This window comes from Lepidochelys kempii, chromosome 16 (genome assembly GCF_965140285.1).
Source record: "Lepidochelys kempii isolate rLepKem1 chromosome 16, rLepKem1.hap1, whole genome shotgun sequence".
Lineage (NCBI taxonomy): Eukaryota > Metazoa > Chordata > Testudines > Cheloniidae > Lepidochelys > Lepidochelys kempii.
In genome coordinates, this window is record NC_136395.1 from 9,599,637 (window position 1) to 9,614,302 (window position 14,666).

Here is a 14,666-nt window from a genome sequence, read left to right on the forward strand (position 1 = left end):
TGCATCATTAGAGGCCTACATACCTTTGACAATCTGGCCCTTAGGCACTTTGAAAGTTTACCCTTAGGTTTTGAGCAATTATTGAAGATGATGCCACACTTGGATGGGCGCAAGCTACTGTATACCATGATTGTTACACTTTTCTTACATCACATCACAAAGGGGAAGATCAGTGGGTGGAGCTCAATATTGCACGCAAAGAAATTAGTCAGAAAGTTTCCCGTATCATCCTAATGCTAGCGATTTAATCATTAAAACTTAAATGCTTCTCACCAAATGCTGTTGTCCCAGGGATTCCTTTTTCTCCTAAAGAAAGAAAACACAGACTTAAATACTTATACTACTTAAAGACTACGCCCTGATCTAAGTGGTGCCGTCTTTTATGTATTTATTTCTATTTTAAGGGGGGAAATGTTTTCCAAAAAGTAATGGGAGAACGGGGCGGGGGGGCAGGAGGAGGAGTGAAGTACAAAATCAAAAATATAGGGGGAAACACACAGTTCTGCTATTCCTCTCTTACCAGAAGAAGAGAGATTTAATTTCATTGGGTCATTTTCAGCTCAGGTTTTCCAGCACCGCACATTCTACGCATAAACATTTTAACAGTTGTGCTGAGATGAAGCCCTGCCTATCCAACAGGTGGTGTATTTGTTTAATACTGCATTCTAAGTTACATTCTGCCAATAAAGAGAATCACAAGGATATTCAACATACTGAAAAGAACTTTTCCAAAGCAGCATGTTTGCTCAGATCCAAAACAGGAGAAGTGCAGACCCCATGAAAAAAAAATCTAAGGCATTAAAAGAATTTGGGGCTACTTAATTGCTTTGATACTACTTAATTGCTTGTAAGTCCAACGTCAAGGACTCAGCACAGTAGGGGGCTGGTGTAGATCAGTGGAGCTCGCAGAGGTTCCAGTCCCATGCTGGGCCTTCAGTTGGTCTGACGACCTTGAGGCTGGGAAGAGGGCTTACATTTCCAAACAGAGGCACCTGAGGGTAGTGACCAGAAGCTCCATTTAGGGAGCAAAATAAAAGTTGCCCGAAACCAGAATTCGTCTGAAGTTTGACAATCTGGGCCAGGTTCTTTTGTGCCTGGTGGAGGCTGCATTCCCTGGTGATTTAATCTCATTGCCCGCTCAGTCATGTTGTTAGACACCAGTCTAAGGTGAGGCCGGGTTTAGTTATCTTTTAGTTTAACATTTGCCTTTTATTTCTTCTATAGGCTGCAACCAGAAAGGACCCCGCTTTCCCTCCATGCCAGTCAGCACATGGTAGCGCAAGCTGCGGCCTTGTCAGTGGAACTAGCAAGGACTGCTCAGGCCTGCATTCCCCTGGTGCTTGCAGAGGCATTGGCTCTGTCTCCTGGTGGTCAGAGGAAGCAGGGAACGAAGAGCCACAATCTGGCCCCCAGTATCAACTTTACCTCTTACACCCTCAGTCTCTGTCCCCATGAAGAGCAGCAGAAAGGACCTGGCTCCAATCCTGCAGCCCTCATTCAAGGACAGTCGCAGGGACACCAGAGAGACTGCTGCTGTGACAGCTGCAAGATCGGTCTCCTGATCCTGACTGGTACTGAGCCATTGGCAGAACCAGACCCCAAAGCAGGAGAGGAGAACTATCCAAGGTCTCTCACCTTTTAGTCCAGAGGGGCCGGCATCACCTTTCTCTCCTTATTAAAAAAAGAAAAGGAACAATCTAGTACTTGTTGCTGACATACTAGGAGCTCAGTTGTTCCTTACAGCTACTGCCCTGCCTTGGGGGTAATATAGAGCTGCCCCATCCCATGTGGGAGCTCGGGGAGGCACCTGGAGATCTTAGGGAATGTTTGAAAGGGGTGCAGCATATGTGGGTACCCCGTTCTCCTTGTCCAGTGTGGATGGGAGATGAAGCCATGCTCCTTTTCAGAGATTAGCAGCCACAGTGGTACCAGCTCTCCAGAGAAGGGGCTCTGTCCCTCCTTGTACTGCTCCCCTGTCTAGAGCTGGGAGCAATCTGACTCTATGATGATAGGCCCATGAGGGCCAATTTCAGAGGACAGGTATAAAATGGCATCCAGAGATATATGCAGGTGTAAAGAAGTTTTACTGACTCTGGCCTTGTCTTCACTACACAGTTTCGTTCCCGTTTTCTAGCAGGAACTCAGGTGAACTGCTGCTAGCGCTGGTGTAGGTGCTAGTGTAGACAGAACTCGGGGCGGGGGAGGGGGGGCAGATACTTGGCTAGTGTAAATTGTCACAGCTGCATTGACTCCAGTGGAGGTAAGCAATTTGCCCCAGGTGGGGATCTGCCCCTAGGTGTTTTTAGCACCATCTCATCAGAAGCTAGTCAAGTTTTCATGGCATAGCATTAAAATCACCTTGCCCTGTCTAAATGAGACCTTACACCTTCTCTGGAACTAGAGCAGCTGCCCCAGAGGAAAATTCCATGCCTGAGTCTTCTCAGCATAAGTACATCCTCAGGGAGGTAAGTGAGTAATTACCTGTTGTAAGCTACAAGCGGAGGGAGCCACTAGGAGGTACAGGTTATCTCAGGTGCCCTTAGATCCACTTGGTTGCGCTTGTGGATTTACCCCGTAATATCAAGGGAGGTGGGAGGGGAGAGGTGCTCAGAACTAGATTCTCTGGTCATACACTTTCTAGGCTAATTTTCCTCTCAGATACATAAGTTCAGCTCTATTGAGCTACCCTGGTATCACTTGAAAGGAGAATCTGGGTCATTGTGAATGAACATTTGGCACATATGGGAAGATGGAAGTGTTTAAAATGTCTTACCTTTGCCTGGTGGCCCAGCTGGTCCCACCTCCCCAGGAGCTCCCCTTTCTCCTACAAACACAGAAAACTCACAATGGATACTTCACAGCTGCACACAGGGAATGTATTTCTAGGGTTAACCAATGGCATGGGTGGACAATTTCTACCGTCAACCCAAATCCAAATTTCAAAAGTAAGTTTCAACCAGGGACACAGTTTAAGAATTTCCCCATCTGATTGGGCATTATCTTGGGTCTGATCCTGCATTCCTCAGCGTTTGGAAGTTTTGCTTAAACTGGAAGCAGATGTTCACGCTCCTTTATCTTAGCAGCTTGTTGAAGATGTTGCATGACTCACCAACCAGACTGCCAGCGAGCCATGTTTTCAGTGCTTGCAAATAATAGCTCTTCACCTGGCCACTAAAGAGCCATGGCCACCATCTTCAACACAGAGCAGAAGTAATTTTAGCTCCTGCCACCAGTGGGGGTATTGCTGGAACCTGTTCCTCACCCCACTACCTCCCCTCCTCCTCCCAGTCTCCTTTCGCCTCTCCACTATCCAAAGTTCTGTTGTATGCAAAAGTTATTTTAAATCATTACAGATCCTGAACAAAACAAGTAAAGAAAAATGCAGCAAAGATGTAGGTGATGCTGCCTTATCACCTAGTTTGATTAATTTATTTTCCTGGCTTCTGACTAGTCAAAAAAAAAATTCTGCAGTGAGTTCAATCCTCAGTGGGAAAGAAATGAGAGGACATAGGCTAAGGGTGATTGGCATTGATCATCGTATTTCAGGTAGATGTTGAATAATGTGATTGCTATTTATTTCCATATGAATTTTAACCCCACGTTGAACAAAATAAAAAACTCCCAAACTTAATGTCCTGTTTCCAAGGCAAACACTGTAAACATTCGCAAAAAGAAAAGGAGGACTTGTAGCACCTTAGAGACTAACCAATTTATTTGAGCATAAGCTTTCGTGAGCTACAGCTCACTTCATCGGATGTATTTTCCACTGAATGCATCCGATGAAGTGAGCTGTAGCTCACGAAAGCTTATGCTCAAATAAATTGGTTCGTCTCTAAGGTGCCACAAGTACTCCTTTTCTTTTTGCGAATACAGACTAACACGGCTGTTACTCTGAAACCTGTCTATATTAGGGCACTGTTCATTGTAAATGACCAATAAAGTGAGAGACCACCATCTAGGATATTCATTAGCATATTGAGAGGACTTACAGAAAAGCAGGATGTTTGCTCCGTCTCATAAATGGGCAGAAAAAACTCCAAAGCCTATAGGCAAATCTTCTGGACCAATTAACTGGATTGATGAACAAGTTTGTCTATCCAAGACAAAGCAGTCTCCCTCTTGTCTATGCTAGGAAAATTTATCATGCTTGAAAATATGTTCACTAACATGATGCTAAACATGACTTAGCGCCTAGTGTAGACAGGAAGTCATGTTTAAAAACGTGGTATCTGGACATGTGTAAACACAATGGTCCTTGTTCAGATTAACTGCAAAAATTTTAACACTACATTAGTTGACATTATGATGCATTTTCCTTGTATAGAAATGGCCTTTGAGTTCAAGGACATCTTCTCAAATGGGCCAAAAAAAGTCTTTGAAAAGAATTGTTGTGCACTCATGAAAATTAGATAATAAAAATGTAAAAGGTTTGGTAGCTAGAGAAAATGGATAAAGAAGCTATTCAGATATGAGATGGCTTAGAAATAAAGTTACATGTATACTGGGTCTGAGCCAAAGGATGAGGTAACATACTGTGTGATAGCGTAGTCTAAACTCCTGGACTCTCAGACACAGAAATCAATAAGACAAGGGGGATGCAATGGAATTGAAGGAGACAACATGACTCCCATGGACATGATATTTTTGGCCACATTTCCTTCTTCCCCCTTTCTTCAGTTTAACTTTACTGATTTCAGTGAGGTTTTAGATCCTTGTAACATAGGGTACACCTGCACTACAAATGAAGGTGTGACTGTCGTGCTGGTAGACGTACCTGGAATAGCTCTAATGTAACTAATGTGTGTAACAATAGCCAGTGTAACAATAGCAGTGAAGATGTGGCAGCACGGACCCTGGCACAGGCCTGCAACCAAAGTAGGTACCGAGAATGCTCAGAGGACTTGTACTTGTGGACTAGCCTGTGCTGAAGTCCACACTGCCATGTCCTCACTACCACTGATGCACACGGTAGCTAGATTAAATCTATCCGCACAGCGAATCACACCTTCATTTGTAGCATACAGGTACTGAAAGGAAGATTTTCTCCTTGGTGAATACCCATTCTGGCACATATACCAAGTAGAGAAGATGCAAATGGTTTAAATCATGCAGTGAATGAACACAGTTCTTATTTATTCTTCATTCCTTTACCTTTCTGCCCAGCTGGTCCTGCCTTTCCACGGAACCCCTCAGCACCTCTCTCTCCTACAGACACAAAATACTCAGAATTAACATTTTAAAGATGCTAGTGGGGATATATTGTAGGGGTAAAGTGGGGAGTAAGGGAACCTGTGAAATCAGTTCCTACCTTCCATCCTGGAATCCAAATACCAAAATTAACTAAAAAACCCACAAGGTTTAAGAGTTCTGCCGATGTGGCTGGTCACCCTCTTGAGACAGATCCAGCATTCCTTGCTCAGACAAAATTCTCATTGATCTTCAGCTGCAGTTTGTATTCCTTGCGCAGACAGGGTCAAGCCAATTATCTCAGCACCTTGGTGAGGCTGTGGCACAACTGGCCAACCAGAAGGCCACTGGCTCAGGTTGTGTCCTACCTGTCTGTTGGGTTTGCCTTCAGCAGGTCACTGAGCATCTATTGCGAACATCCTCTACCAGGGGAGAGCTGCTGCACCCTAACCCCTCTCTCTCTCTCACACACACACACACACACACACACACTTGTTGTGCATAAATATTATTTAAAAATTAGTTGTAGACCCGGAATAAAAGGAACATGAGGAGAAATGCAGCAAAGATACAGCTGATGCTGATATATTAACCAAATAAAGTAAGGATTTTTTTCCTCAGTCTTTTGTCTGTCCAAACCCTGGCGATGACTGGAGCAGGGAGGGGTTCCCTAGCCAGACTACATCCCCTTCAACGGTTCACCAATATCAGGAACTCCCATGATGCACCACCACTTGATCTTACCAAGAGGAAAGACCACAACACATCATGGGAGATGTAGTATGACAAGGGAGCTGAGCCTTTAGAGGAAAATGAGGCTTCTGAGCTGCAGCTCCCATGAGGTCACCAGAGTGGTCGTTCCATACCAAAATATTTTTTGTTGGGGGGAAAAAAAATAATCAAAACTTTCCATAACCAAAGCCCATTTTCTGACCAGCTCTAATGCAGCTCCATTACCTTCAATGCCCATTTACACCAATTGAGGATCAGAGCCCATGTTCTGTTGTCTGACTCTCTGCTAGCCCTGTCGCAGACACACTAAACCCGTGTCCTTGAACAAATCTATGTATGGTACATCACACCACGAGAAACTCTAATGTTTGCTTAAAAACAGTCAAGATTTTTAACCTGACTCTCCCAAATGTTTAATGCAAACAGAACAAATAAATCCCCTAAATCAAACCTATTTACAGTACAGTAAAAAAAAAATCAAAATTGTCAAACATACAAGCTGATAGTGAGTATTTCCAACACACCTCTGAACAACATACTAACCCACAAAGACCTTCCTACTAAGAATACAAAAAGAAGGATTCTGGGTGGACTCCTCCTGAAGGTCAAAAACAGACTGGACTTCTACATAGAGCGCTTCTGCTGATGTGCACAGGCTGAAATTGTGGAAAAGCAGCATCACTTGCCCCATAGCCTCAGCGGTGCAGAACACAATGCCATCCACAGCCTCAGAAACAACTCTAACATCATAATCAAAAAGGCTGACAAAGGAGGTGCTGTCATCATCATGAATAGGTCGGAATATGAACAAGAGGCTGCTCGGCAGCTCTCCAACACGAGTTTCTACAAGCCATTACCCTCTGATCCCACTGAGGGTTACCAAAAGAAACTACAGCATTTGCTCAAGAAACTCCCTGAAAAAGCACAAGAACAAATCCGCACAGACACACCCCTGGAACCCCGACCTGGGGTATTCTATCTGCTACCCAAGATCCATAAACCTGGAAATCCTGGACGTCCCATCATCTCAGGCATTGGCACCCTGATAGCAGGAGTGTCTGGCTATGTAGACTCCCTCCTCAGGCCCTATGCTACCAGCACTCCCAGCTATCTTCGAGACACCACTGACTTCCTGAGGAAACTACAATCCATCGGTGATTTTCCTGAAAACACCATCCTGGCCACTGTGGATGTAGAAGCCCTCTACACCAACATCCCACACAAAGATGGACTACAAGCCATCAGGAACAGTATCCCCGATAATGTCACGGCTAACCTGGTGGCTGAACTTTGTGACTTTGTCCTCACCCATAACTATTTCACATTTGGGGACAATGTATACCTTCAAATCAGTGGCACTGCTATGGGTACCCGCATGGCCCCACAGTATGCCAACATTTTTATGGCTGACTTAGAACAACGCTTCCTCAGCTCTCGTCCCCTAATGCCCCTACTCTACTTGCGCTACATTGATGATATCTTCATCATCTGGACCCATGGAAAAGAAGCCCTTGAGGAATTCCACCATGATTTCCATCCCACCATCAACCTCAGCCTGGACCAGTATACACAAGAGATCCACTTCCTGGACGCTACGGTGCTAATAAGTGACAGTCACGTAAACACCACACTATACCAGAAACCTACTGACTGCTATGCCTACCTACATGCCTCCAGCTTTCATCCAGACCACACCACAAGATCCGTTGTATCGTAGAGCTTGGCTGTAGACAACCACAATTGCTCCAACCCCTCAAACAGAGAAACACCTACAAGATCTCTATCAAGCATTCTTACAACTACAATACCCACCTGCTGAAGTGAAGAAACAGATGGACAGAGCCAGAAGAGTACCCAGAAGTTACCTACTCCAGGACAGTCCCAACAAAGAAAATAACAGAACGCCACTAGCCATCACCTTCAGCCCCCAACTAAAACCTCTCCAACGCATCATCAAGGATCTATAACCTATCCTGAAGGACGACCCATCACTCTCACAGATCTTGGGAGACAGGCCAGTCCTTGCTTACAGACAGCCCCCCAACCTGAAGCAAATACTCACCAGCAACCACACACCACACAACAGAACCACTAACCCAGGAACCTATCCTTGCATCAAAGCCTGTTGCCAACTCTGTCCACATATCTATGCAGGGGACATTTTCATAGGGCCTAATCACATCAGCCACACTATCAGAGGCTCGTTCACCTGCACGTCTACCAATGTGATATATGCCATCATGTGCCAGCAATGCCCCTCTGCCATGTACATTAGCCAAACTGCACAGTCTCTACGTAAAAGAATAAATGGACACAAATCAGACGTCAAGAATTATGAGATTCAAAAACCAGTTGGAGAACACTTCAATCTCTCTGGTCACTCGATTACAGACCTAAAAGTGGCAATTCTTCAACAAAAAAAACTTCAAAAACAGACTCCAATGAGAGACTGCTGAATTGGAATTAATTTGCAAACTGGATACAATTAACTTAGGCTTGAATAAAGACTGGGAGTGGATGGGTCATTACACAAAGCAAAACTGTTTCCCCATGTTTATCACCCCCCCACCCACCGCTGTTCCTCAAACGTTCTTGTCAACTGCTGGAAATGGCCCACCTTGATTATCACTACCACAGGTTTTTCCCCTCCCCCCGCTCTCCTGCTGGTAATAGCTCACCTTACCTGATCACTCTGGTTACAGTGTGTATGGTAACACCCGTTGTTTCGTGTTCTCTGTGTATATAAATCTCCCCACTGTATTTTCCACTGAATACATCCGATGAAGTGAGCTGTAGCTCATGAAAGCTTATGCTCAAATAAATTGGTTAGCCTCTAAGGTGCCACAAGTCCTCCTTTTCTTTTTGCGGATACAGACTAACGCGGCTGTTACTCTGAAACCTGAATTTATTTTATAATTCCGCTCTTTCTGATCTCAATAATCTTAGGGCTACTCTATGAACATCCCAAACAATAGATCAGTCAAACTCTGTTTGGCTGGTATTTTAAGGATTAATTTATATATCAACTAAATCTCCATTTTAAATCATCTCTGTATGTAAGCAAATAGAACATTAGCATCTGTAACCTGGTAAATACATAACAGATGTTTCCCTACATACCTCCAACCAAGTGTCCGCTCTTCACTATCAGCAGAGAGAAAGGGAAAATGGATATTAGCTCAGAGCAGAGACATTATAAAGCTCAAATCCCTCACCATTGGTTAAAAGATCTGCATTATAACAGATATTTTAGACATCACCAGCAAGACTAGATTCTCATTCAGCAACGGGGAACATACCTTTCATTCCTGCAGATCCAGATTCTCCTTTGGATCCTGAGGCTCCAGCCATCCCAGGGCATCCTTGGAGAACAGCAAGTTTGTCAGAACCACTGAGACCTACTATCCTCACCTCTGGAGAGAGAAATGAAACAATAAACGACACTTGTGAGGGTCTCAGGATGTGAAATATTCTGTAGATTCGGGGGTGGGGGGGACCTCAGCAAATTAGAACCTATAGATCTCATCTGTAGAGTTAACCTATAGTTTATAAATTATATAATAATTTGAATAGTCATTTAGTTGAGTTTGTTAACTGCATTTGTTAAAGTTACTCGTCACTATATATGTAGTTCTCTTTATGGTTTCACATTTCTCATGAGGCTGCTATGAGGGTTCTGGATGCTTCAGGACAATATGGTAGTTAAGTTGCCTTCTGCAAGTATTTGCTATTATTTAATATCCGTGACAGCCAGTTAGAGGCCTCAGATACCTGTGCCTCACAAACAAGTGTTAATGAATGCTTGTTTTCTTGTTTGTGAACAGCAAGCCATGAGAGATCCAAAACCTCATTGGTTGTGCAACATCCTAACTATCAAAGTCAAAGTTTAAGTTTCTTTCCATGCTAATTAGGGAAATATAGCACCATAGTAATATGTACATGTGTCAGTGTGAATTTTAATCAACGTTGCATAGTCTCAGCATTCTTAACTCAACACTCACTCCACTGCTCTGAACAACTGAGCGGTTGGCCATCAAATGAATGTCATTTTGTGATGGTCCCAGAGAATGGATCACTGGTAGTATACACACAGCAGCAACATGCTAATGGCATTATAGTAATTAGACAAAACAATTCTAGTAAAAAAGAGAAGTCCTGGTTTAAGGCTATTATAGTTTCAGGACTGTCATTTGCTAACTGGCAGTTCCATAATCCACAGAAAAGTCCAGAAAAGTCCAACATCAGATAGGAGATGATGAAGTCTACAACTCCCTATTAATAACAAAATTATTTTAAGGAAGGAACCAACCAATTAAATGCAGATTAATCTGATCAGTCCCACTAGCTCTGTGGAATATGGCTTAGTCATAAGGCTATTACGAGAAGCTGTGATTGGGTTTGTTTCCTACTCACCTGGGCAGCTGTCCTCATCCACGCAAACCGCTGCTGTTATGCAGAGTAAAGCAGTGAGGGTTTGCTGTGCAGCTCTCCCCATGTCTGGTGCTGGGCTCTGCAAGAACAAGCTCCACTTAGCCTCTTCTCTAATTAGCATCTCATCCCTTGGTGCTTTTTATAGGCTAAATAAAAATAAACTCCACCTCTTAAATTCTCAACTCTTCCCACCCATCCTCCACTTTACTGCTGAGATTGTTCTATGATTTCTCTATTTTAAGCTCATTTTAGGTCCTGGTGGAATATTTCTACAGTAATTCCCTTGTTTAATATCCCTAGGTTTCCTTCTGCTAGCTTCAATGATTTTTCTTTAAAGCAGAGATTCTCACAGTGATTATTGATGCGGTCAGTATCACTGAGCATGATACAATATGCCCAAATCCAAAGAGCAGAGTTTAAACACCTCCAAAGTTGTTCAACAAATCAATCTGTATAAAACTATTCTTAAACTCTTGTACATTGTCTTCTTCCATCAGGACATGAAAGCTGAGAGGGAAATCTTCTCTTTCATTAGACACGGTTAGCCAAAGAACCCTAAACTAGAAACAAACCAACCAACCCCAAATGAAAATATAAAGGCATTTGGTTTTACTTAAGGGCAGAGATGGGTCCCAAAACTCAGCCACAGAACTGAACACCCTTGTATTTATCAAGTCTTTGAAAACTGAACCCAGATCTTCACAGGGAACTATTTTTTTAATGTTCTCTAATCTGACATTAGAAAATGAAACACCCCAATGGATATATACAAATATTGAAACAAGATCCCTGACATAACAGTATGACAGAGAGAGGACTGAAGGCTGATCTTGTGACTAAGACAGAGGACTTGCAGTTAATTAATGGCATAATCTTCATCTGAATGCATGCAAGTCCCACGGACTTCAATGGCAGTTCAGTCCACAGAGCTGACAGGATAATAAAACCACAGGTAACATCTCCAATCGAAGTCAGCGGAATTACAGCAGGGATGAATCTGGTCCCAGGTGTTTTGGTTATAACTGGTTGTCTGCAATCAGAGACCACATTACCTACATTTCCATTTGTAATGCAGAGAGGACAGCAGAGAACTTGATGGGAATGGGATATTACAGAAAAATCTATCAATCACTTGTAGCCCTTGAAGTGCCATGAAAGCATAAATTGCCAAGTTTTTGTTCAGCAAAACTTTTGGGAGAAATTTTATGAATAAGGAGAATTGCAGCAAGACCATCTGAGAGCATAATAAATGCAACATGGATGTGAGGCTTGACAATAATAGAATGACAGACAATACAAATTAGAAGAACACTAATTCTAACCTTCTGAATTTTGAAAATTGCATCTACCTTTTATAATGGACTGAACTGAAATCCTAGATTTAAACACCACCTAAATTTTGGAAGTTGAAATCCAGATTGTAGCCTGTGTTAAACAGGAAGTCAGACTAGATATTCACAATGGTCCCTTCCGGCCTTGCCTTGGGATCTTTGAATTGTAATTATGTAGCTAAAGCCCAAGATTGTATTTTAATTTCATGAAAAAGGGATAATTAAAATTGTTCTGCACTTGGGTAGAGATGAGCAGACCCCCTCCTACTACAGACTCAAAGAATGCAAAGATTGCATTTCCTGCAGTTCCCTCTGTCACAAGGGTGGAAGTGTGAATTGATGACTGGGAAGGAGAGAGAAGTGGAACTCATTATTTAGAGAGCTAGCAGCAGGTCACCAGCATCATTTCATGTGAACATAAATTATTGTTTTTTTCTGACTGTAGAAAATGTGCTAACCTGTCAAGGTTCCTCCCCCACTCTGAACTCTAGGGTACAGATGTGGGGACCTGCGTGAAAAACCTCCTAAGCTTATCTTTACCAACTTAGGTCAAAACTTCCCCAAGGTACAAAATATTCCACCCTTTGTCCTTGGATTGGCCGCTACCACCACCAAACTAATACTGGTTACTGGGGAAGAGCTGTTTGGACGCGTCTTTCCCCCCAAAATACTTCCCAAAACCTTGCACCCCACTTCCTGGACAAGGTTTGGTAAAAAGCCTCACCAATTTGCCTAGGTGACTACAGACCCAGACCCTTGGATCTGAGAACAACGAACAATCCTCCCAACACTTGCACCCCCCCTTTTCTGGGAAATGTTGGATAAAAAGCCTCACCAATTTGCATAGGTGACCACAGACCCAAACCCTTGGATCTGAGAACAATGAAAAAGCATTCAGTTTTCTTACAAGAAAGACAAGACGACTTTTAATAAAAATAGAAGTAAATAGAAATAAAGAAATCCCCCCTGTAAAATCAGGATGGTAGATACCTTACAGGGTAATTAGATTCAAAACATAGAGAACCCCTCTAGGCAAAACCTTAAGTTACAAAAAAGATACACAGACAGGAATAGTTATTCTATTCAGCACAGTTCTTTTCTCAGCCATTTAAAGAAATCATAATCTAACACGTACCTAGCTAGATTACTTACTAAAAGTTCTAAGACTCCATTCCTGGTCTGTCCCCGGCAGAAACAGCATATAGACAGACTCAGACCCTTTGTTTCTCTCCCTCCTCCCAGCTTTTGAAAGTATCTTGTCTCCTCATTGGTCATTTTGGTCAGGTGCCAGCGAGGTTACCTTTAGCTTCTTAACCCTTTACAGGTGAGAGGAGCTTTCCCCTGGCCAGGAGGGATTTCAAAGGGGTTTACCCTTCCCTTTATATTTATGACATAACCCAAATTAACCAACTAAATAATCGGAATAAAGACAGAAGGAAGGAATAGAAAAAAACCCACAACTTGTTATGGTCACAGCTGAAGTGGATCCAGTCCTGGTCCCATTGACTTCACTAAGAAGAGGAGCAGGCCCACATAGCTACTCTTATGGGGAGGGAGGGTCGCAAGATTATTGTGGGGGAATTGCGGTACTGCTGCCCTTATTTCTGCACTGCTGTTGGCAACTGCACTGCCTTCAGAGCTGGGCAGCTGGAGAGCAGCAGCTGCTGGCTGGGAGCCACCACCAGCAGCGCAGAAGGAAGGGTGGCCTGGTCTGGTGTTGCCACCCTTCCTTCTGCGCCGCTGCTGGCAGAGCGCTGTCTTCAGAGATGGGCGCCTGCCCAACAGCTGCCGCTTTCCTGGCTGCCCAGCTCTGAAGGCAGCACAGAAGTAAGAATGACAATACCACCACAACCCCCCACAAAATAATCTTGTGACCCCCTGCAACTCCCTTTTGGGTCAGGATCCCCAATTTGAGAAACACTAGTCTCCCCTGTGAAATCTGTACAGTATAGGGTAAAACCACACAAATGACCAGATTTCACAGTGGGAGACCATATTTTACGGTCCATGGCGTGTTTTTCGTGGTCATGAATTTGGTAGGGCCCTACTTATTGGAGTATTGCGTCTACGCTGGGCACCACAGTTCAGGATAGAAGGGAAAACACTGGAGGAAGTCCAGAGAAGAGTAACAAAAATGATCAAAGGTCTAAAAAACATGATCTGTGAAGAAAGATTGATAAAAAGGGTGTAGTCTGGAGAAGGAAAGACTGAAGGCGGATATGATAACAGACTTCAAGTACATAAAAGGTCATTATAAAGAGGAGGGTGATAGATTGTTCTCCTTATCCAGTAAGGACAGGACAAAAAGGAATGGTTTTAAGTTGCACCAAGGGATATTTACTTTAGACATTAGGAAAAACTTCCCAACTGTCAGGGTAATTAAGTAATGGCACAAACATTCTAGAGAGGCTGTGGAATCTCTGTCATTGGAGATTTATGAGCAAGTTTGACGAATACCTGTCAGGGGTGGTCTAGATAATACTTCGTCCTGCCTCAGTGCAAGGGGCTGGACTAGAGGACCTATCGAAGTCCTTTCTAATCCTATGTTTCTACAATTTATCGTTCGCTTATTTAGTGGAGAAAGTAGAAGGCTTGTCACCTTCCAAGTGAAGACAAGAAAAGACGTTCAGGTATAACAGCAAGTAGCATCATAAAGACACCTATAAACAAATAAAAATGAAGCTTTCCTGTATGGCCCTATTAAAAAAAAAATAGAGTTTGTGATGTTTGCCATAGGTGAAATCTGAAAATATTAGGAAGGCATCAGTGATGACAATATTTAAAGTTGAGTTCCATTTTGCACTTAGAGAGGGAATCGCCCTTTTTGTCATGCATGAAAAAATATTGCATATCCTCCGCAAGCACTCAGCAATTACTCTAAGTGGAGAATGAATTTTCTGATCATTTACAAGTAAATCTGCTAATTTACAAGTTAAAACTAATTAAAACCTGCTCCTTTATGAAACTTAGCATCTGTCTCAGTTT

At 43.1% G+C, this 14,666-nt stretch overlaps 1 protein-coding gene across 1 annotated transcript in view; it reads right to left on the minus strand.

Moving 5' to 3' along the window:
* LOC140899194 (ficolin-2) overlaps positions 1-10,428 on the minus strand; it is a 28,357-nt gene extending 17,929 nt beyond the window's left edge. Inside the window, exons 1-6 of the mRNA XM_073314219.2 lie at positions 10,333-10,428; positions 9,219-9,332; positions 5,152-5,205; positions 2,774-2,824; positions 1,636-1,671; positions 274-306 (exon numbers count right to left, since the gene is read on the minus strand). Of these exons, the coding sequence (XP_073170320.1) occupies positions 274-306; positions 1,636-1,671; positions 2,774-2,824; positions 5,152-5,205; positions 9,219-9,332; positions 10,333-10,414 (370 nt within the window). The 5' untranslated portion in view covers positions 10,415-10,428. The remainder of the gene's footprint in view (positions 1-273; positions 307-1,635; positions 1,672-2,773; positions 2,825-5,151; positions 5,206-9,218; positions 9,333-10,332) is intronic.
* Between the last annotated feature and the right edge of the window lie 4,238 nt (positions 10,429-14,666).